This window comes from Hyla sarda, chromosome 4 (assembly GCF_029499605.1).
Source record: "Hyla sarda isolate aHylSar1 chromosome 4, aHylSar1.hap1, whole genome shotgun sequence".
NCBI lineage: Eukaryota > Metazoa > Chordata > Amphibia > Anura > Hylidae > Hyla > Hyla sarda.
Window position 1 is genome coordinate 233,579,966 of NC_079192.1, and position 21,530 is coordinate 233,601,495.

The following is a 21,530-nucleotide window of genomic DNA, read 5'->3' on the forward strand; positions in this document are numbered from 1 at the left end:
CTAAGATATTTCTGCACGCTTATATATACCACATAGGTTTATATTTACTTTTGTTCACACTATCTTATTTGAAAAATGGGAAAAGGCGAGTCATTGAAATTTTTTTAAACTATTTTTTTAAGACGATTACCTGCAATCTTTCGAATGCAAATACTATAATGTTGTGCTATAGCATAACATAGCATTGATCAATGTTCTAACTCTCTACTTCTCTAGCAGATGCAGGATGACTGAAACAGTGCGACCGCACCATGGAGTTCCCAGTCTGCACCCCAAAGGACCGGAGAGTCATATGCCCCACACCCCTTTTTGTGTACCTGTCAGGTTCATCTGGAAAAAGCAATTTATGAAAGTGTCAGTTTTCTTATTTTTCTCTATATATTTTTTTAAAATCCTGTTGTCATGTGTGAAAACATTTTATTCATATATTTCTACAGCTCTCTGTTGAGGACAGACATGAAGGGCCCACTAGGGGTAACTGCACCACTCTTCCTCTACACAGGTTTTGATAAATCTCCCTTACTGGGTAGGAGCAGAAGACCATACGTCAAAAAATAAAAAATGTTTTCTGCCTTGAGTGCAATACGCCACACAGAATGCCCATTCTGGCCTATAAAGAAGGACGATAAGGGACTGTGAGAGACAGTACCAGGGTAAAGGAAATAGGACGTAGGGAAGGTGGAGATAGACCCTCATAGGTCAAGCCAAGTGGCAAGAAAAAAAGAAATGGAAATGGCTTAGAAATATTTGTTAAGAGCAACTGTTGTTTACATAGAAATCTAGAGTTCAGATATCACCACGTAAAAAATGCTCAACCACCATACTTCCACAGATTTAAATGAACACTGACAAGACAACTGATGTCATTTTTAGGATGGGTGGCAAGACCAGTCTTTCTTGAGGACCATTCCTGACATTCAGGAATTTCTTGACTTTGTCTAAGAGCATGGAGTTTTTTGTTGAGTTTGTCCAATTTAGTCATTGCTACTCTCACATAGCTACAGGTCCCTTCAATAAAATCTATCTTTTTCTAAAGTTAGATGGGATTCCTCTGATAAACCAGATAAGACTAATTTAGGGATTTCTGCATTCCTGTGTGTGTGTGTGTGTACACACAAATGTACGGACAACTTCTAGAAATGATGTTTGTATGTATTGTTGTAGTATGCATGTAATTATGTAGTATGTATTTTTTCTGCAGTGCCACTTTAAACATGTGAGGAAAAGACAATTTTTATGTCATTAAAATAAAGTATGATTTTTTTCATAATATAGATGTCCTATGTCACTATCTGATACAGGTAGGAAGGGGAGGGGACTGTCTTCCACATAACTTCCTGTCCCTCAAAAGAAAGGTAAATACACTGCAAACATGTAGTTTAACAGAGAATCCAATTACAGAGTTAATATGTAGATACAAATGTCAGAAATGCTCATGGATAATAGTCATGAGGTAGCAATATCTATTTCTGCAAAAAGGTAGATCACAGTAAACTGTACAAATCAAGCTCTGAAGTAATATACACCACTATTCTAATAGAATCCATGCAAAAACCGCTGCCCTCCAGTATCATTTTAACCCTTTTATTGCCTAGAGGTTCTACAGCTCTCGTCTCTTGTCTTTCTGTGAGAAGGCACCAAGATTAGGAAGCAGCTGTATTTTTCAGGAGTGCACTGCAGTCTGGCTCTTGGTAACTCCACCTCCCTAGTGTACCAGAGCGTCTTGCTCTACTGACCTACTTACAAAGTAGTCCCTCACACACAGCTCAAGAGATCTCAATTAGCATTGTGGGAACTCATTTCCCCTGAATATTTCTTCTCCACAAACTTATCCTTATTTAGAATAGTTCACATCACTGCTGTGCTCCACCCCATTCTGGGTATGTTAGGCTCTTTTTTTTGCACCCAACGGACCCTGAACAGGGCAGAACACAACAGGCACCGCCGGATCCTACTGTAATTAAATGAGGTCCGTTGGGTGTCCATTATTTTAGGGAGTTGAGTGGAGAAAAATATAGAGATGCAGAATGTTTTTCTCTGCCCCAACTCCCGTCTTTTAATAACCGTCTTTAGCGGAGCACAGTGGTGATGTGAACGAGGCCTAAATCTATTCTCTCTAAAAGATCGATATTTCTATAAATGTTTCTGTAGTACTAGTTTCTCTCTCTGCTTATGGAAGTGCATAAAGAAAAAAGTGCAGAGAAAAATCTAAATCTAAAATTACCTAGAGGGTTTGCATATCGCAGCAATAATCCAAAGTCTTTCTTCTGTACTTTTGGGAGACTCTTTATGTAATTTTTTGCCTGTAAAACAAGATGATTAATCGTATTTTAAAATATTCTCATATGGATATCATAAAGGTTATGTAGTTTCTTGTCATGGTACTGACGAGCATCATATGAATGTAAAATTGATACATGCATAACTGGCACTACACTTTATACAGAGATTTACTTACGTCAGGGCTCTGAAGTTTCTGCACGAAATCCTGAGTTGGTGTCCCTGTAATTTTCATGATTTCTGTCAGCTGATCCAGATCTAAAGCATGTTAAAAATCATAACACTTGGAAAAAAAAGTTTTGCTGTTACTTGTCTGTGGTCTCAACCCTAATAGGACTGATTGGCAATCATTTACAGAACCTACTAAATGGCTTGGTAATAGTGTGGCCCTGCATGCATGGCCTATTACAGAGGCATAAGAGCAGACAATGGCTGATTTTTTTTGTGAACTTTGCATTTTTATTGGCCCTAATACACAGGACGATGTTGGCCTATATGACTGATAATTAACACTAGCAATTATGCCCTAAAACTACTTTTAAGATCAGTTACATTCAAACCAAGCACCAGACATGATAAAAAAAAAAAACAGCAGTCATTTTAGAGAATGACTACAAGTGTCCTTTCATAAACAATTTATTCTTTAAAAAGTAGTGACGCTTAAAAGGACCAAGTTAATTTGACCCAAATGTGGCACTCTAGCACAGGCAAGAAAGTACTACCTTTCGTATGCGGCCCATAACGTGTGAATACTAATTACCCCTTCTCTTACAAGAACAACGATCCCTTAAGTGAAGCGAAAGAACTTGCAGAAAAAGGGAAAGTACATTTATTTTTAGCCACAAGAGATTTTTAATTATCTTTCCAGAGTGGAAGTTCTTTGCTGTGTTTTAAAGCAACACAAACTCAATTTCCAGTAGTAAACTGTCAGTAGGATGCTAATGGCACACTTGAACATACCACATCCTGCGTGTTCATGATTGCATGTTACAACACAACACATTGTTACTACAATTTGCTATAAAAAGTTAATAGTGTACAGTAACAGTCAGTGTGCACTAACTTAACTGCAATCTTGGTCTTTCCAGCTCTAGAGCATGGAACTCACATTAAAGGGGTACTCCAGCGCTAAACATTTTATCCCCTATCAAAAGGATAGAAGATAAAATGGGGGGGGGGGGGGGGGGATGGACCATGGAGCAACGGCTGTACAGATGGCAGGATAGATCAATATATTGAAGAATAGATCCCGTAGTTGCATGGATGGATAACTCAACTATTAATTATGGAAGGCAGGAAACAGCCAGATAGAATGGAGTGGAGCTCTTTTAGGAATAAGTGCACTCTAAATCTAGAACCCCATCCCTCTGTGCCTGCCTTTTGAGGGACCCATCTCCTTCATAGGGTGGCCTCAACCACAGTGCCGTTCCCTGACCTATATAAGTGAGGGAGAAAACAATAAAACAACCAGGTACAAGAAAGGCAGATAGACCAGTTACATGCTCCACAATCTGTGGCCACCAGGAAATACCACTGCAAAAAATAACGCATGTTCATCTTTTTGAACAATATGTAATACTCTGGGTCTAAGGTCTGTATCATCAATAACCATCACACACACGATGCGTGTATTATTATAGTGTTATTATGAAACCCCTTGTAATAGTATTGTATTACCCCACTACATATATCCGCCCCTGAGTGGCTCCGCCTTGCTTTTTACTATGCCGCACAGCCTCTGGGCATGATCGTGATTAGCACAGCACACCCACCCTGCTGCAGACTCGTCACTTCTGGTAGATGAAACGCACTGACTACTTCCAGCGTGCAACTTGCCGGACGCCTACTCAGTCACAGTGACAAATTTATAGACCCTGGATAGTGTGTAATGAGTGGCTCTTATTTATGATCTTGGAGTAATCTAGCATCTGATGCCATCTCCACTACCATCACAGCTGGAGTGCACGTTTGCCATAGTAGATAAGTAGCTGGGATGGAGTGTGCCATTACACACTCCTCCATTATTAGCTCTTGGGGGTTAAGCTGTCCTGTATAAGTCTACTTGGAGCGGTGACATTATTGTGTCTATATCATTGAGGACTGGTGGTTATCTTTATGAGTATATGGGGTATTTAAAAGGCTTTTACCCCTGACAGGGAAGGGGTTTGTGTATATCAGTGCAATTATCACTATAGGTATTGACATCCCCACATTTATTTTGAGGCACATATAGTGTCCCACACTTTTACTATAGGGCACTACTCCCAAACAGTGACATATATGCTATTGATGTATCTATCCATATACTATCTTGCTATTGTCACAACAACTAATTAGGGTTCCTATTATCTTTGCGCTACCTCATGACATATCTTTCGCATATATACATACCCTCCGTGCACAGTTTTGAACACTGTTCTGTGTAACATCGTTTGATATATGATGAGGGGTCCATACAACACTCAGGTATCTACTGATTGACTCCCACCATAAGGACAGGTGCTAGACATTACAGACAACTGTTTATATAATTGATCATTGCCTCTGTTGGTTTATTTGGGCTACCTAAGCCTGACGAAGCGCCTCGGCGTGGGAACGGCCAGTTGCTCCATACCCCCACGTCCTCACCACCTGCCTTGCCTCCCTACACTGCTGAATTCCGGTTGTGTTCTGATGAATGAATAAAGAAGCCACTGCAGCAACATCTGAGTGAGTGCTCAGTCTTTTTCTTTCATTACATTGCTATATCCACAGTTGTGTGTTGCTATTTTTGGATCCCTGATGAATCAGTCATTATTGGACGGTGGAAACGCATCGGAACAATTCATTGTCATCCATTTGTTTTTAGCCTGCTTGCTGGTCACTGACCGAACACCAGTGTAGCCTAAATTTTATATCACTATAAACGTTATTTTTTGCAGTGGTATGTCCTGGTGGCCATGGATTGTGGAGCACTTAACCTGTCTATCTGCCTTTTTTGTATCTGGTTGTTAAATGTTTTCTCCCTCACTTATATAGGTCAGGGAACAGTGCCGTGGTTGATGCCACCCTATTAAGGAGCTGGGTCCATCAAAAGGCAGGCACAGAGGGATGGGGTTCTATATTTAGAGTGCACTTATTCCTAAAAGAGCCCCAATCCGTTCTATCTGGCTCCGTTTCCTGCCTTCCATAATTACTAGTTGAGTTATCCATCCATGCAACTACAGGATCTATAATACCTATACTCTTCAAAATATTGTATTGATCTATCCTGCCATATGTACAGCCGTTGCTCCATGGTCCGTGCTCCCCGAGATGTTCATTGTGAATTTTTTGTGGAGTTGGTTTGTTCACAGTTGTGTTTTTTCACTATTATGTTCTACTCAACCTTTTATTCATCTTAGAATAAAAACAACTATGTTTTATAATGATACCGCCATTAAACTAAAAGTTCTTTTTTGGTGATACCCTTTTGAATACCTCTTGGCACTATTTGAAAAGGAGGTAGATGCTCTTGATTGTTGACAGGTCTTTTTTCGTCGATATACAGGGTGGGCCATTTATATGGATACACCTCAATAAAATGGGAATGGTTGGTGATATTGACTTCCTGTTTGTGGCACATTAGTATATGTGAGGGGGGAAACTTTTCAAGATGGGTGGTGACCATGGCGGACATTTTGAAGTCAGCCATTTTGAATCCAACTTTTGTTTTTTCAATAGGAAGAGGGTCATGTGACACATCAAATTTATTGGGAATTTCACAAGAAAAACAATGATGTGCTTGGTTTTAACGTAACTTTATTCTTTCATGAGTTATTTACAAGTTTCTGACCACTTCTAAAATGTGTTCAATGTGCTGCCCATTGTGTTGGATTGTCAATGCAACCCTCTTCTCCCACTCTTCACACACAGAGCAACACCGCAGGAGAAATGCTAGCACAGTCTTCCAGTATCTGTAGTTTCAGGTGCTGCAGAATAAGCAAAACAAAAATTGGAACAGGACCCTCCGTTTACACAGAAGATTTTGTTTAGTGATGAGGCAAACTTTTATGTGAATGGTGAACAAACAAAACCACAGCTATTGGTTTGACACTAACCCACATTGGATAGATCCCTCCAAGACTGTTGGTACACAAAAATTGATGGTATGGTGTGGTATATGGGGTACAAAGATAGTGGGGCCATTCTTCATCAATGGAAACCTCAAGGCCAATGGATATGCAAAATTGCTACATGATGATATGTTTCCCTCTTTATGTACTGAAGCTGGCACGTTCCCTGAGTTTTTCCAGCAAGATGGTGCACCACCACATTATGGGTGTCAGGTCCGAGCATTCCTAGATGAACAGTTTCCTGGAAAGTGGATTGGTCATCGTGGGCCAGTTGAATGGCCCCCAAGGTCTCCTGATCTGACCCCCTTAGACTTATCTTTGGGGTCATCTGAAGCAATTGTCTATGCTGTGAAGATACGAGTTGTGCAGCACCTGAAACTATGGATACTGGAAGCCTGTGCTAGCATTTCTCCTGCGGTGTTGCTATCAGTGAGTGAAGAGTGAGAGAAGAGGATTGCATTGACAATCCAACACAATGGGCAGCACATTGAACACCTTTTATAAGTGGTCAGAAACTTGTAAATAACTCATGAAAGAATAAAGTTACGTTAAAACCAAGCACATCATTGTTTTTCTTGTGAGATTCCCAATAAATTTGATGTGTCACATGACCCTCTACCTATTAAAAAAAACAAAAGTTGGATTCAAAATGGCCGACTTCAAAATGTCCGCCATGGTCACCACCCATCTTGAAAAGTTTCCCCCCCTCACATATACTAATGTGCCACAAACAGGAAGTTAATATCACCAACCATTCCCATTTTGTTAAGGTGTATCCATATAAATGGCCCACCCTGTACTTTATTATACTGCCTCGGGCAGCGGATTGAAAATAAGCAGCACACCGGAATAGCGTGATAATGTGTGGCTTTATTCCCCAAACATCAAGCTCGATGTTTCAGCCATCTCGCACGGCCATTGTCAAGCTTGGCCGAGCGGGATGGCTGAAACGTTGCACTTGATGTTTGGTGAATAAAGCCACACATTATCACGCTATACCGGAGTGCTGCCAGCTTTCTTTTATGTGGATCTTGTGGAGACTTTTTTGGTTCAAGTTGCTTTTCAGCCTGCACTATCTCAAAGCTTTATAAGTGCTGCTCCTCTTCTGAAATGGTTTAGATAGAAAGAACCAGATTTATTCCATCACAAAAAAATAAAAAAAATGTGTACAGCACCAATTTTTCAAAATGTTGCTGCTGTACATATTTTTTTGATGGAATAATTCTTTTTCACTTTTTATCACGCCCTGGAGTGCTGCATTGAACTTTTATCTGCTAGTATCCAAGAGGGACTGAAGGGGACTAGGTCTTCGATGCTTGCACCCACACTTTATTACCTTACCTGGGAGGAACTCCACCCCACAAATGTGCTGCTGTTTTTTGTCTTGGATAGATAGATAGCTACACCAAGCAATGGGAGGAGCAGCATATCAAGAGTGAGATGGTGCACGCAGTCCAGACAGCTCTGGTCAGAGATCCAAATGCAGATATAAAAACAAAAAGGTGGCTGCAGATGCAAAAAGCATGTGGTTTTATTGCCTTTTCAAATACAACATGCAATGTTTCAGCTGCCCGTGCAGCCTTTTTCAAGCATGCTTGAAAAAGGATTGCTTGAATAAAACTACCTGCTTTTGCATTTATTGCTGGAGCCGCCTTTGCTTTTAGATAGATAATTAGTGATAATCGCTGAGTGAAGTGTATGTGAACTTTGGAAATTGGCTGACCAACCGATTATGAAAATACAGTAGTTGACAATTTTCATAATTGATTAGCTGCCGATTAATTGATTAGTTGTTTAAGCTCTAAGATAGATAGATAGATAGATAGATATTTTAGGGCTGGGCGGTAAGACCAAATGTATGTATCACAGTATTTTTGTAACTTTTAGCGTTTCCACGGTATATAATGGTATTTCCACCCCCCCCCCAAATTAATTAGCAGCCCAGCGATGCGCTGTCCCCATCGGGGTAAATACTCCCATATCACCCGCAAGTGCTGCCCTCCTGTTTGTTGCGGGCTGCCGGCGCTGACACTCTATACTGTGCGGTATTCCTATGCCCGAGCTGCAAAAGGTAAACAAAATAAACTTTACCGCACGTTCTGAGGTCGGCCTTACGCTCTTCCTGGGGACAGAAACATCGGAGAGTCATCAGCATATCACCGGCCGCAGCGATGTTCCGCCTCGGTCGGTGATAGGCTGAGCCCACTGTCATGTAAGAGGCCGGCCGGCTTCTTACATGACAGTGCCCTCAACCTATCACCGGCCAAGGCGGAACATTGCTGCGGCCGGTGATAGGCTGACGACTGTCCGACGTTCCCGTCCCCAGGAAGCAGGTGAGGCTGGTACCAGACCAACAGGAGGTGAGTTAAAGTTTATTTTGTTTATTTTTTGCAGCCCGGGCATAGGGATACCGCACAGTATAAAGTGTCAGCGTCAGCGTCCTGCAACAAACAGGAGGACGAGGAGGGCAGTGCTTGCAGGTGATATGTGAGTATTTACCCCGATGGGGACAGCGCAGCACTGGGCTAATAACTCATTCATTCCTGAGGGGGAGGGGCCAAACCGGTATTGCGGTATGGGGAAAAATTCATATCGTGCCGGACAAAAATTTCGGTATGAACCGGTATACCGCCCAGCCCTAATATATATATATATATATTATATATATATATATATATATATATATATATATATATATATATATATATAAATAAATCTTATCTCAATCACACAGCTGCCCCTAGAGGAGTACTAACCTCTAAGTAAAATTGCTAAATAGCTTTTTCAAAAAGAAATTTGGAAAGTCAACATGTTCCCAAACATTCATCAATGGATTACCTTATCGGAGAACAAGTTACTGTCAGCAGAAAAAGGATACGGTCATTACCCTTGAAAAGAGGACGGCCAGTGTACATCTCTGCCATAATACAGCCAACCGACCAGATGTCCACTAAAACAAAATGAAATATTTAGCTCCATAGTCCTGATGCTTGCCAGTACAATATTTTGTTTAACTCTTTAACCTGTAAAGGACCAACGGCGTACCTGTAAGGAATCTGCTCCCTTTCTATAACGTGGGGCTTCGGCGTGTCCCGCGTCATAGCGGGTAGGGCCCTGCCTCTAACAACAGCCGGGACCCATGGCTAATAGCATGCAGCATTGATTGCGGTCCTGCGCGCTATTAACCCTTTAGACACAGCGTTCAAAGTTGATTGCCGCATCTAAAGTGAAAATAAACTACCCCCAGCTAGCTCAGTGAGCTGTTTTGGACCACCAGGTGAAATTGCGGCAACCCGAACAGCTGTAGAAAATGAGGAGGGTCCCCCTACCTGCCTCTTGGTGTCCGATCGCCGAATGACTGCTCAGTGCCCGAGATCCAGGCATGAGTAGTCAAGTGGCAGAATCAATCAATCAATAGTTTCCTATGGGATAACAAAGATCAATGTAAAAGATCAGTGTGTGCAGTGTTATAGCGCCCTATGGGGGCTATAACATTGCAAAAAAAAAAAAAAAAAGTGAAGAAAAAAAAAAAGTAAAGAGATCATTTAACCCCTTCCCTAATAAAAGTTAGAATCATCCCCCTTTTCCCATTAAACAAAAAAAAAAAAAAAAAAAAACTGTAAATAAAATAAGAACATTTGTGGTATGGCCGCGTGCGGAAATGTCCGAATTATAAAAATATATTGTTAATTAAACCGCACGGTCAATGGCGTACGCGCAATAATATTCCAAAGTCCAAAATAGCGTATTTTTTGTCACTTTTTATATAATGAAAAAATGAATAAAAAGCGATCTAAAAGTCCGATCAATACAAAAATGGTACCACTAAAAACTTGAGATCACGGAGCAAAAAAAGTGAGCCCTTATACCGTCCCGTATGCAGAAAAAGAAAAAAAGTTACAGGGGTCAGAAGATGACAATTTTAAAAGTTTAAATTTTCCTGCATGTAGTTATGATTTTTTCCAGAAGTATGACAAAATCAAACCTATATAAGTAGGGTATCATTTTAATGGAATGGACCTACAGAAGAATAGTTGTAATTTTTACTGAAAAGTTTACTGCGTAGAAACGGAAGGCCCCCAAAAGTTACAAAATAGTGTTATTTCTTCAATTTTGTCGCACAATGATTTTTTTTTCCGTTTCATCGTCGATTTTTGGGTAAAATGACTGATGGCATTAGAAAGTAGAATTGGTGGCACAAAAAATAAGCCATCATATGGATTTTTAGGTGCAAAATTTAAAGAGTTCTGTTTTTTTAAACGTAAGGAGAAAAATAATACGAAAGTGCAAAAACGGAAAAAAAAAACCCTGGTCCTTAAGGGGTTATGATGCAGGGATTTTTCATTTTTGCACTTTCAATTTTTCCTTGTCTTCTAGTAGTGCTTTCAATTTTCTACCTACAAACCAATATGAGGACTTGTTTGTTGCACCACAAATTGTACTTTGTAAGGACATTACTGATTTTACTACAAAATCTCTGATGAAACAAATATTTTAAAAAAGCTGCCATTTTGCACCTTTTGGGGGCTTCAGTTTCTACGCAGTACACTACTTGCTAAAAATTACACATTGGCCCACTTTACCAGAGCTTGTTAACTAAGCTGTGATTGGTTGCTGTGGGAAAATCCCTCCAGTGTTTTTCTCACATAGTTTGATATTATCTTTTTTTTGTAAGTTCAAACAATTACAATAATACCCAATAATAGGTTTTGTTTTACTAAAATTTACAGCTTTTTGTACAAAAAGGAGTGTGCTTAAAATGGATCACTTCTGACCCCTTTAACATTTTTATATTTTTCTTATACAAGGCTGTGTTTTGCGCTGATATCTGTAATTTTATTGGTACCATTTTTGTTTTGATGGTACTTTTTGATCACTTAAAAAAAAAAATTCTAGTATATGGCCAAGAGTCATCAATTCTGGGCTTTTTTTTACGTTCAGTTTTTAAATGTTACATTTTAATAATTCAGACATTTATGCATGCAGCGCTATGTTATGCAGTTTGACATTTATGGGTGTTGCACAAAGGATGCAGCCCTGTGGCTTACACCCGATTACGTAACATCTCAGTTACTTAAACAGCATAGCTCCTGGTACTATGCCATTTGTGCATCTCCCATTAATGTCAATCGGAGTTATGCAAATTGCTTAATACATCTGACTAGGCTGTACTAAGCACCCAACCATCACTGCCAACTGTAAACAGGCTGCAGATGGCCAGACAGCCATAGGTTTCAGCCAATGGCAAACCCCTTTAAAGGGGTTCTCCGGTGGAACACTTTTTTTTTAAATCAACTGGTGCCAAAAAGTTACAGATTTGTAAATTACTTCTATTTAAAACTCTTAATCCTTCCAGTACTTTTCAGTTGCTGTATAATACACAAGAAGTTCTTTTCTTTTTGAATTTATTTTCTGTCTGTCCACGGTGCTCCCTGCTAATACCTCTGTCCATGTCAGGAACTGTCCAGAGCAGAAGCAAATCCCCATAGCAAACCTATCCTGCTCTGGACAGTTCCTTACATGGACAGAGGTGTCAACAGAGAGCACTGTGGACAGACAGAAAAAATAAATAAAAGAACTTCCTGTGTATTATACAGCAGCTGATAAATACTGGAAGAATTGAGATATTTAAATAGAAGTCATTTACAAATCTGTGTAACTTTCTGGGACCAGCTGATTTAAAAAAAATAAAAAAATAAAAATATAAAAAGTTTTTCAACGGAGTACCCATGTAAGGGTACATTCGCACGTACAGGATCTGATGCATATTTTTACAGCATATTTTGTGCAGCTGATTTTGCTACCCATTGAAGTTAATGGGCAGCAAATCAGCTGCACAAAATATGCAGCAAAAATATGCAGCAGATCCTGTACGTGTGAACGTACCCCTAAAGGTTTTATTCACACGTACTGTATTCTGCAAAGATTTGATGCGCAGGATTTAAAGCTGCAGATTTCAATGTAAACTAAATGACTGAATACAGATTCAAATCCTGCGCATCACATATGCGCAGAATAGTGTACGTGGGGTTTTCACATCTGGCATATTCTGATGAAAAAACTTCCCCTAGATGGCTCTGGGAACAAGACCTATCTTGAGAGCTTAATCCCCCTCCTCCGACCTGCTTGCGGATGACTGAAGCGGTCAGGAAATTGAATACAGCTGAGCTGGCTGTTTTATTTTTGTAATTTGCACAACTCCCAATGACTTTAATGGTGATACAGTAATCCACCATCTGCTTTTTTCCTGCCCTACCTCTTCTCCTTCATGACACCTCCCCACTCCATATCTTCTATGCAGAATCTATGTAGAATCATTTACCTGCTGGCTCAATGCAGTGGTGCTTAAATTAATTCTGCCCCACTTCCTGGACATTGGACTCAAACTATGTGTCCAGTGTATTTAAAAAGAAAAAAGAAAAAAAAAGGGGATCTTATTTATATAAATGCCTATATAATGATGCCAGATTGCCCAGGAACATAAAAAGGGCAGGGGCTCAAGCCCCCTTTCTAGTTAACCTGTGCACGTCCCTGCTCCTATTAACCAAAGGGAACAATATTTTTGTGCCGTTTTGGCTAATGTGAGAATGGCCCTTACATAGGGCAGCATAGTCTGATGACAGATCCGCTTTAATGGTTTGTAGCCATAAACTTTATACCTTTAACAGTAATTTAATCACCCCAGAGGCATTTACTATTGTATGGTTTGCCTGCTGGTTTTAACCTGCGCAACAAGGGGCTCTGGCTTCATCGGTTTTATTTCAGTGCATAAGATAAAGCGCTATTTTACTGCATTTCAATGTAATAAAACCTCTTCTTGTGGGAGTGAAATTAGAAGTGTTTGTATGCTTGTTCCTCAACGACAGCGCTATTGTGCTACTCTGTATAATAGAGATAATAATGTACCTGCTGCTGGAGTTGTGCTGAGTGCACGGCACACGTTTAATGTTGCAATAGACATATTGTGCAATTCACTGCAGGGAGCAAGGAACCCCACTCTGATGCATATTTACGTACCAACTTATATTACGTATCAGAATATTGCTTTTAAGCAGTAGGCCACCTGTTGTTTATACTGTCATGGTTATACAATAGGCCAAGTCATATTTTATCCATCATATCAACAAAATCCATATAGTCACTTCAGTCTCACAATTTATGTAACTTTGTTGGCTTATATAATATTTTCACCTTATTAACATCCAGCAACAATGACTAATGCATTAGGCTGTCACTATACCCTCGTATTGTCTTTTTTATTACACATGCTGGGATGTATGCTAATTATTATTCTACACGGCAACTATTATTTCCCAGTACAAACTTGAACTCAGAAATACACAATTTAGGCAGAGGTATAATTGCTGGTATTAACTGTGCTTGAGTTTAGTGAAAAGTCAGTTGTGTCAAAGGAATCACTGAAGAACATTGTTTTGTAAGAACAAGCCAAGAGTGACGGCACAAATATGTTTCTGTAGTACAAAATGAAATTACTCACGATCAAATAAGGTCTTAAAATTCTCCATTAGATTCCAAACGCTTTTGTATATTTTACAGAATGTTACGAAAAGCTTTTTTTTTTTTATCGACTGTTTTTTAAATGATACTGGTTACTAAAACTTTATCAATTTTGTATTGTTCCAACTGTACTGACATAGAATAAAGATATAATTAGTTATTTATACTACACACTGAATGGTACAAACTGAGATTTCTTTAAAACTAGTTGAAGGTTAATGGAAAGTGACATGGACTTCTGCAGCTCGATAGATTTATGCTATCAAATTTACTCCATCCCTTTTACTCATACTCCTGCTGCTGTGCTCTTTCCATGTATCATAACCTTTCTAACACACACACAACCACCCCACATCCACTATACCTGTCTCTGCTTCTCCTTACTGCTGGTGACATTTCTCCTAATGCTGCCCCCCTGAGCAAATCCCAACTATCATACGCAATAGCCAACTACCACAAAATGTTTGCTCCTTAAATGGGCACTGTCATTTAAAACAACTTTCCACCATTTGATTAAGCGATTGCTAACATATTTGTTTATCATTTTATTAACCACAAATAATTTTTTACCCCGAAAAAACAGCTCTAAAAATATTGGCCCACGCCTCACTTCTCTCCTGTTCACTACATGTTGTCAAGAGAAACCTGTCTGTCGTGATTGTGAGATCGACCTGTGCTGTGTACTTACAAACTAAGCCTGTCTGCCTGCTGAAGATGATCCATATTATTCATCCAAAATAAATCAAGGCTTCTTCTCATCTCTGACCACCCATATAAAGATCAGGGCAGCTGTTCCTTGTATAAATAGCAGTGAACCCACTGCTGCATTCTTTCTGGAGATCCTGCTGCTGATGTTTCTTTTTCTTCACAAAGCACCTCGTAAACTGAAAGCATCAGAATCACCCATTCCCTTACTCCACCTGATATCTAGTACTGTATTTTTTAAAGGGAACCTGTCACCAAGTTTAACCCTGCTTAACCCCTTAACGACACAGGAGGTAAATGTACGTCCTGGTGAGCCGGTACTTAACGCACCAGGACGTACATTTACGTCCTATGCATAACCGCGAGCATCGGAGCCTTGCTCCGGCCGTCTCCCAGAGCAGAAGATTACCGATAATATTGATCAGTGCATAGCACTGAACAGTATTCGCAATTGAATGATTGCTATAACTAGTCCCCTATGGGGACTATTAAAGTGTAAAAATAAAAGTAAAAAAAATGTGAAAAACCCCCTCCCCCAATAAAAACGTAAATTGCCCCATTTTCCCTATTTCACCTCCAAAAAGTGTAAAAAAAAATATTTATTTTATATACATATTTGATATCGCCGCGTGCGTAAATATCCCAACTATTAAAATAAAATGTTAATGATACGGTACGGTGAACAGCGTGAACGTAAAAAAAAAGGTCCAAAATATGTGCTTTTTTATAACATTTTATTCCCCAAAAAATTTTTATAAAAAAAATATTAAAAGTTTTATATAAGCAAATATGGTATCAATCAAAATCACGGCGCAAAAAAATTAGCTCTCATACCGCCACTTATACGGAAAAATGAAAGCTATAGGTCTTCAAAATAGGGGGGATTTTAAACGTACTAATTTGGTTAAACAGTTTGTGATTTTTTTTTAAGCCCAACAGTAATGGAAAAGTATAATATCATGGGTATCATTTTAATCGTATTGACCCAAAGAATAAAGAACACATGTCATTTTTACCATAAAGTGAACGGCGTGAAAACGAAACCTTCCAAAATTTGCAAAATTGCGGTTTTCTTTTTAATTTCCCCACACAAATAGTATTTTTTTGGTTGCGCCACACATTTTATGGTAAAGTGAGTGATGGCATTACAACGGACAACTGGTCGCACAATAAACAAGCCCTCATACTAGTCTGTGGATGAAAATATAAAAGTTATGATTTTTTTGAAGGCGAGGAGGGAAAATCGAAAACACAAAAGTCGAAAACACAAAAGTCCTTATGGGGTTAAAGAGTGGCAAGACATAATAGAGGTTAATGTCATCATGTTTTATGCCTGGTGTCTGCAGGTACATCTATAAATGTTGAAAAAACTACTTTTATAAATGTCACATGCAGTATGTAAATGAGGTTTAAGTAGTCAGTTGGGTATGCGGCTGCTGAAGTAGTCATGGCTTCCCAGGCTGTAATCAAGCCTATTTAGGCTCCAATAATGCCTATCTAGGTATGATTGAGCAGCTCAGTCAGGGCCTGATGTCAGTGCCCACAGCTAGGCTGCCAATCATGTTTGGATAAGCGTGATAAGAGCCTGAATAGGGGTGATTACAGCCTAAGTTGCTGTGAATATTTCAGCAAGCCACATGCTTATTGACTACTTGAGGCTCATTTACCTACTGCATGTAACATTAATAAAAGTTTTCCCCACATTTACAGACGTGCCAGCAGACATCCAGGCATGGTAGGACACATATTAACCTCTATTACGTGTTGCCACTCGTTATACAGGGTAAAACTTTGTGACAGATTCCCTTTAAATTATCAGCCCATTGACAGCCTGTTTAGTTTAGTGCACTTTCTACAGCACTAAATAATGGCATATCAGAGAGGAATAGGTCCTGTGCTGTGATTGTCTAGGCAACTAAAGGAGAAAGGTCATAAACAGCCTAGTTGTGGTCCTGCCCCTTGAAATGGAGAGAATAAGAAATACATGTGCACCACTAAGAGAACTCTCAGGGGCTCAATAACACAAGGGAGAGCAATAAAATCACCTTGCCACCCCGAACCTCACTGCATCTGCTCTCTCAAAAGCTCTGTCCTGGGGTCCTTAATCTTGTCCATCTACACTTCTGGCTCTGCACATATATAGAAACCTATGGATTAAGGTACCACTTTGATGCAGATGACACAAGATGCTATCTAGGATTCAGCAGTGTCTATCAGCTATATCTACCTTTGCCTCTTACTTCCTAAAATTTAACAAGAAGAAAATAGAATTCATGATCTTTCCCCCATCTCACTCACTCCCTCTAACCCATCAATTACAGTAAATAGCTCCACCCTATCCTCAATCTCACAAGTTAGCTGCATCGGGATAACCATTGCTTTTGCCCTGAATTTTAAACCACGTATCATTCTAGTATTCCAATCCCTCTACTGGCTGGCCATTGTCCAGTAAATTTAGTTTAAACTAATAACAGTGACATGTACACAATCTGCTCCCCACCACTACCATATGTCTTGATAATTTTTCTTATGTAAGCCAAGATACACAAATGACCTCCTTCTGTGATACTCTCAAGTCAGCTTCTCACACAACAGTCCCCTAGACCTCTCCCATGCATCCCCCATATTCTGGTATGTACTACACCAACAAAACCTAGCCACCAGTGACACCTTTAAAACATGTTTGCGGCATTGCTGTCATTTTTGTTTTTCTATACCAGTGACACAACTGAAAAATGGAATTGTCAACACACTGTGAACCTAGTCTAATGTATGCAAACAAGAAAGTGATAGCTTGCAACAGCATTGATTCTATATACAGAACTGCCAACACTCCATACCTGTCTGTGTATAGTGCATCCAATTTAGTATCACCTCCGGAGCTCGGTACCATCTGGTCACCACATAACCTGTCATTTCACTGTCTGTATGCCTTGCCAGCCCAAAATCCAGGATCTGTGAACATATGCGAGTGATAATTTATCAGGAAATCATCCAAATGTGTCGTGTAGGAAGGAAAAACAAAAATTGCAATTTTAAGTAAGGATAGATAACACATGTGAAGTACACTGTGTTATCAACAGAATTAAAAAAAATTATAATTTTCTCATACCTTCTAGTTTACATACAACCCTATAAAGATAACTTTAGAGAAAATGCTTACAGTACCATGTTAATCATCCAGTTACTTCCTGTAAACATCCTAGAACAATAAAAGTACACCGTTTCAAATGAATTCAAGATTTCAGCAGCGAATGATAAAACAGACCTCTGAATGACTGATAAGCAATTTTAAAGGACTGGCTAAGTACAGAGTCAAAATAAATAAGTTTGTCCGTAACATGCTCACACAATGCAAATCAGTTTTACCACTTGTGGACCAACAAATGACCTCAAACTTTTGGCCAGTCTTTAAGTGACTCTGTAAGGATGTTCTTGATCATTTTCTGCGCTGCTGCAGGAGAGGAGAGCAGTCTGTCAGCAACAGCTGGACAGTCCAGAAAGAAAGGCAGAGAGATAGTTTGTATACATTGATCGGGAAGGCTGGAACAGTCACAAAGTGCTCAACAAGCGCTATATATGCAGCTCAGCAGGCACCCATTAGACTTTCTGCTTCAGTCTTGGCTAGCATCTCATACACACACACACACACACACACACACACACACAAACACACACACAGGACACACTTCTTAATCATTGAATTCAGGTGTTTCATTCAGCATCATTGCCACATATATATAAAATAAAGCTCTTACTAAAGAAGTCAGCCTTTACAAACATTTGTGAAAGGATGAGTAGTTCTAAAGAGATCACTAAATGTCAGTGTGGTGCAGTAATAGGACGCTACTACTGCAAGAAACCAGTTCATGAAATTCCTTTCCGACTGCATCCTACGAAACGTTCCTGTAAATGGTATATCACCAAGCAATGTATGGAGTGGGGTAAAAGGAGATTTTTTAGACTTACTGTAAAATCCCTTTCTCGAAGGACCCATTGGGGGACACAGACCTTGGGTATATGCTGCTGTCTCTAGGAGACTTGACACTATGGTAACCAAAAAGTCGGCTCCTCCCAGCAGGATATACCCGCCTCCAGGCCACTGAGCAATTCAGTTTTAGTTCCAGAGCAATAGGAGGAGACTGACAGGTCAAAGGAAAAAAATCATGAACTGTTTGAGAACCAGAAGAAAAATTAACTGAACACTCCCTCGGACAGATAACCGAATAGGAACCCCAGAAAAGGGCGGGAGCTGTGCCCCCCAATGGATCCTTCGAGAAAAATTTTACGGCAAGTATAAAAGAATCTCCTTTTCTCTATAGGCTCCATTGGGGGACACAGACCTTGGGACGTACCAAAGCCGTCCCTTGGGTGGGCAAAGAAAAAAGGTCAGGCAGTCGGCTGTACCACCGCCGCCTGCAACACTTTACGGCCCAGACTAGCATTCGCCGATGCGAAAGTATGAACCTGGTAGAATCTTGAAAAAGTGTGCAAAGACGACCAGGTGGCAGCTTTACAGATCTGCGAGGCCAAGGCCTTGTTTCGAAGAGCCCAGGATACTCCCACAGAGCGGGTGGAATTAGCCAAAACCCTGAAGGGTGGGATCTTCCCCTTGCAGCGGTAAGCTTCCGAAATAGCACATCAGATCCACCGAGAAATGGTGGCCTTGGAAGCAGGCTGACCCTTCCGACGACCTTTCGTAAGGACGAAAAAAGAATCACACTGACGAAAGGAAGAGGTGACAGAAAGATAAGTCCGAACAGCCCGTACCACATCCAATTTGTGGAGCAGTCGCTCCCTGGGATGAGAAGGGGCGGGACAAAAAGGACGAAAGGACGATGTCCTCGTTGAGATGAAAAGCCGAAACGACCTTAGTTAAGAAGGACGGATCTGGCAGGAAAACAACCTTGTCCCGATGAACTATCAGGAAAGGAGAACGGCAGGAGAGAGCTGCCAGTTCAGATACTCTCCTAATGGAAGTAATAGCTATAAGAAAAGCCACCTTCCAGGATAGGAGGCGAAGGGGAACCTCCCTAAGAGGCTCAGAAGGTGCGTCCTGGAGAGCGCCTAGAACTAAGTTCAAGTCCCAAGGGGAAGAAGGGAACCGGTAAGGGGGACAGCGTGTGCCACGCCCTGAAGGAAGGTCTGGACATGCAAATTGGAAGCCAGAGGACGCTGAAAGAGAATGGAAAGGGCCGAAACATGACCCTTAAGGGAGCTGAGAGCCAGCCCTTGTTCCAACCCCGACTGAAAAAGGAGAGGAGATGGGGAACGGAAAAGGTAACTGGAGAAAAAGGTACGAAAGTAAGCCCGCCAGGTACGGTGATACATTTTCGCAGAGGAGGGCTTGCGAGCCCTGGGCATGGTGCGAATTACCTGGGAAGAGAAGCCGCAGGCCCTTAGAACCGCGGTCTCCACTGCCACACCGTCAAATGCAGCGACTGTAAATTGGGGTGGCAAAGGGGACCCTGTGACAGTAGGTCTGGACGAAGTGGAAGATGGAACGGAACGTCGTTCAGAAGCCAGACCACGTCGGCGTACCATGCCCTTCGAGGCCAGTCTGGAGCCACCAGAATGGCGGGGACTCCTTCCGCCTTGAGCTTCCTCAGAACCCTGGGAAGGAGGGGAAGAGGAGGGAACAGGTAGGGCAGGACAAAGCCTGACCACAGAATTATTAAGTCCCCCAGAGGTTGCAGATCTGTGCAAACACCTCCGGAAGAAGGGACCACTCTCCGGGGTCGGCTGAGGACCGACTGAGGAAATCCGCTTCCCAGTTGAGCACTCCCGGAATGTGACTTGCCAAAATGTCTGGAACTACTTGTTCCGCCCAGGGGAGGATCTTTGTCACCTCGGACATGGCTGCTGAGCTGCGAGTGCCGCCCTGCTGATCGATGTACGCCACAGCCACGGCGTTGTCCGACTGGACACGGACATGGTGGCCCTGAAGCAGGGACTCCCAATGCTTTAGAAAAAGATAAAATCACCCTCAGTTCCAGGATGTTTATGGAAAGAAGGGCTTCTTGGGGAGGCCAGAGGCCTTGAACCGTCTGATCCCCCAAAACACCCCCCCCCAGCCCTACAGACTGGCATCTGTCGTGCCCACCTGCCAGTGGAGGGGAAGGAAGGAACGCCTCTGAAGAAGAAGGGGGGAGCGGAGCCACCAGCGCAGAGAACGACGGGTCCGGAGAGGGAGAACAATCTTGCGATCGAGAGAGAGAGGAGACCTGTCCCACCGGGCAAGAATCGCCAGCTGAAAAGGACGGTAATGAAACTGGGCAAAGGGCACTGCCTCCATGGCTACAACCATTCGACCCAGGACTTCCATGCAAGTACGGATGGTGACCGGGGATGGTATCCGGAGGGAGCGGACTCCCGACAAGAGGGCCAGACGTTTGTCCGTCGGGAGGCGAATCCGAGCCGAGTCGAACTGAAGCCCCAAGAAGACCAGAGACTGGGTGGGGGAGAGAACTGACTTGTCTCTGTAGACCATCCACCCGAAGCAACATAAGGTCTGAAGAGTGAGGCTCACATTCTCCAGAGCCTGGGCTCTGGAGGAGGCCTTGATGAGGAGGTCACCCAAATAGGGTATCACCGATACCCCTCTTGACCATAACAGAGCTATCACAGGTGCCAGAATCTTGGTAAAGGCTCGTGGCGCTGTGGCCAGACCGAAGGGGAGAGCCACAAATTGCTAATGACCTTCCAGAACCGCAAAGCGGAGGTACCGCTGGTGTCTGGGAAAAATTGGAATGTGGAGGTAGGCATCCTTGATGTCCACCGAGGAAAGAAACTCCCCTTGATCCATAGAAGCCACCACCGAACGGAGAGATTCCATTCGGAAATGGCGGATAAGAAGATGTTGGTTGAGACGTTTGAGATCCAGGATTGGCCGCACAGAACAGTTTTTCTCGGGAACCACGAAAAGATTTGAAT

The 21,530-nt window shown here is 41.5% G+C and overlaps 1 protein-coding gene across 1 annotated transcript in view; it reads right to left on the minus strand.

The window, feature by feature from the left end:
* Positions 1 to 21,530, minus strand: part of MAPK12 (mitogen-activated protein kinase 12) — a 183,800-nt gene that overhangs the window by 18,344 nt on the left and 143,926 nt on the right. Inside the window, exons 7-10 of the mRNA XM_056573755.1 lie at positions 17,438 to 17,552; positions 9,253 to 9,324; positions 2,459 to 2,538; positions 2,225 to 2,303 (exon numbers count right to left, since the gene is read on the minus strand). Coding sequence (XP_056429730.1) covers positions 2,225 to 2,303; positions 2,459 to 2,538; positions 9,253 to 9,324; positions 17,438 to 17,552 — 346 coding nt within the window. The remainder of the gene's footprint in view (positions 1 to 2,224; positions 2,304 to 2,458; positions 2,539 to 9,252; positions 9,325 to 17,437; positions 17,553 to 21,530) is intronic.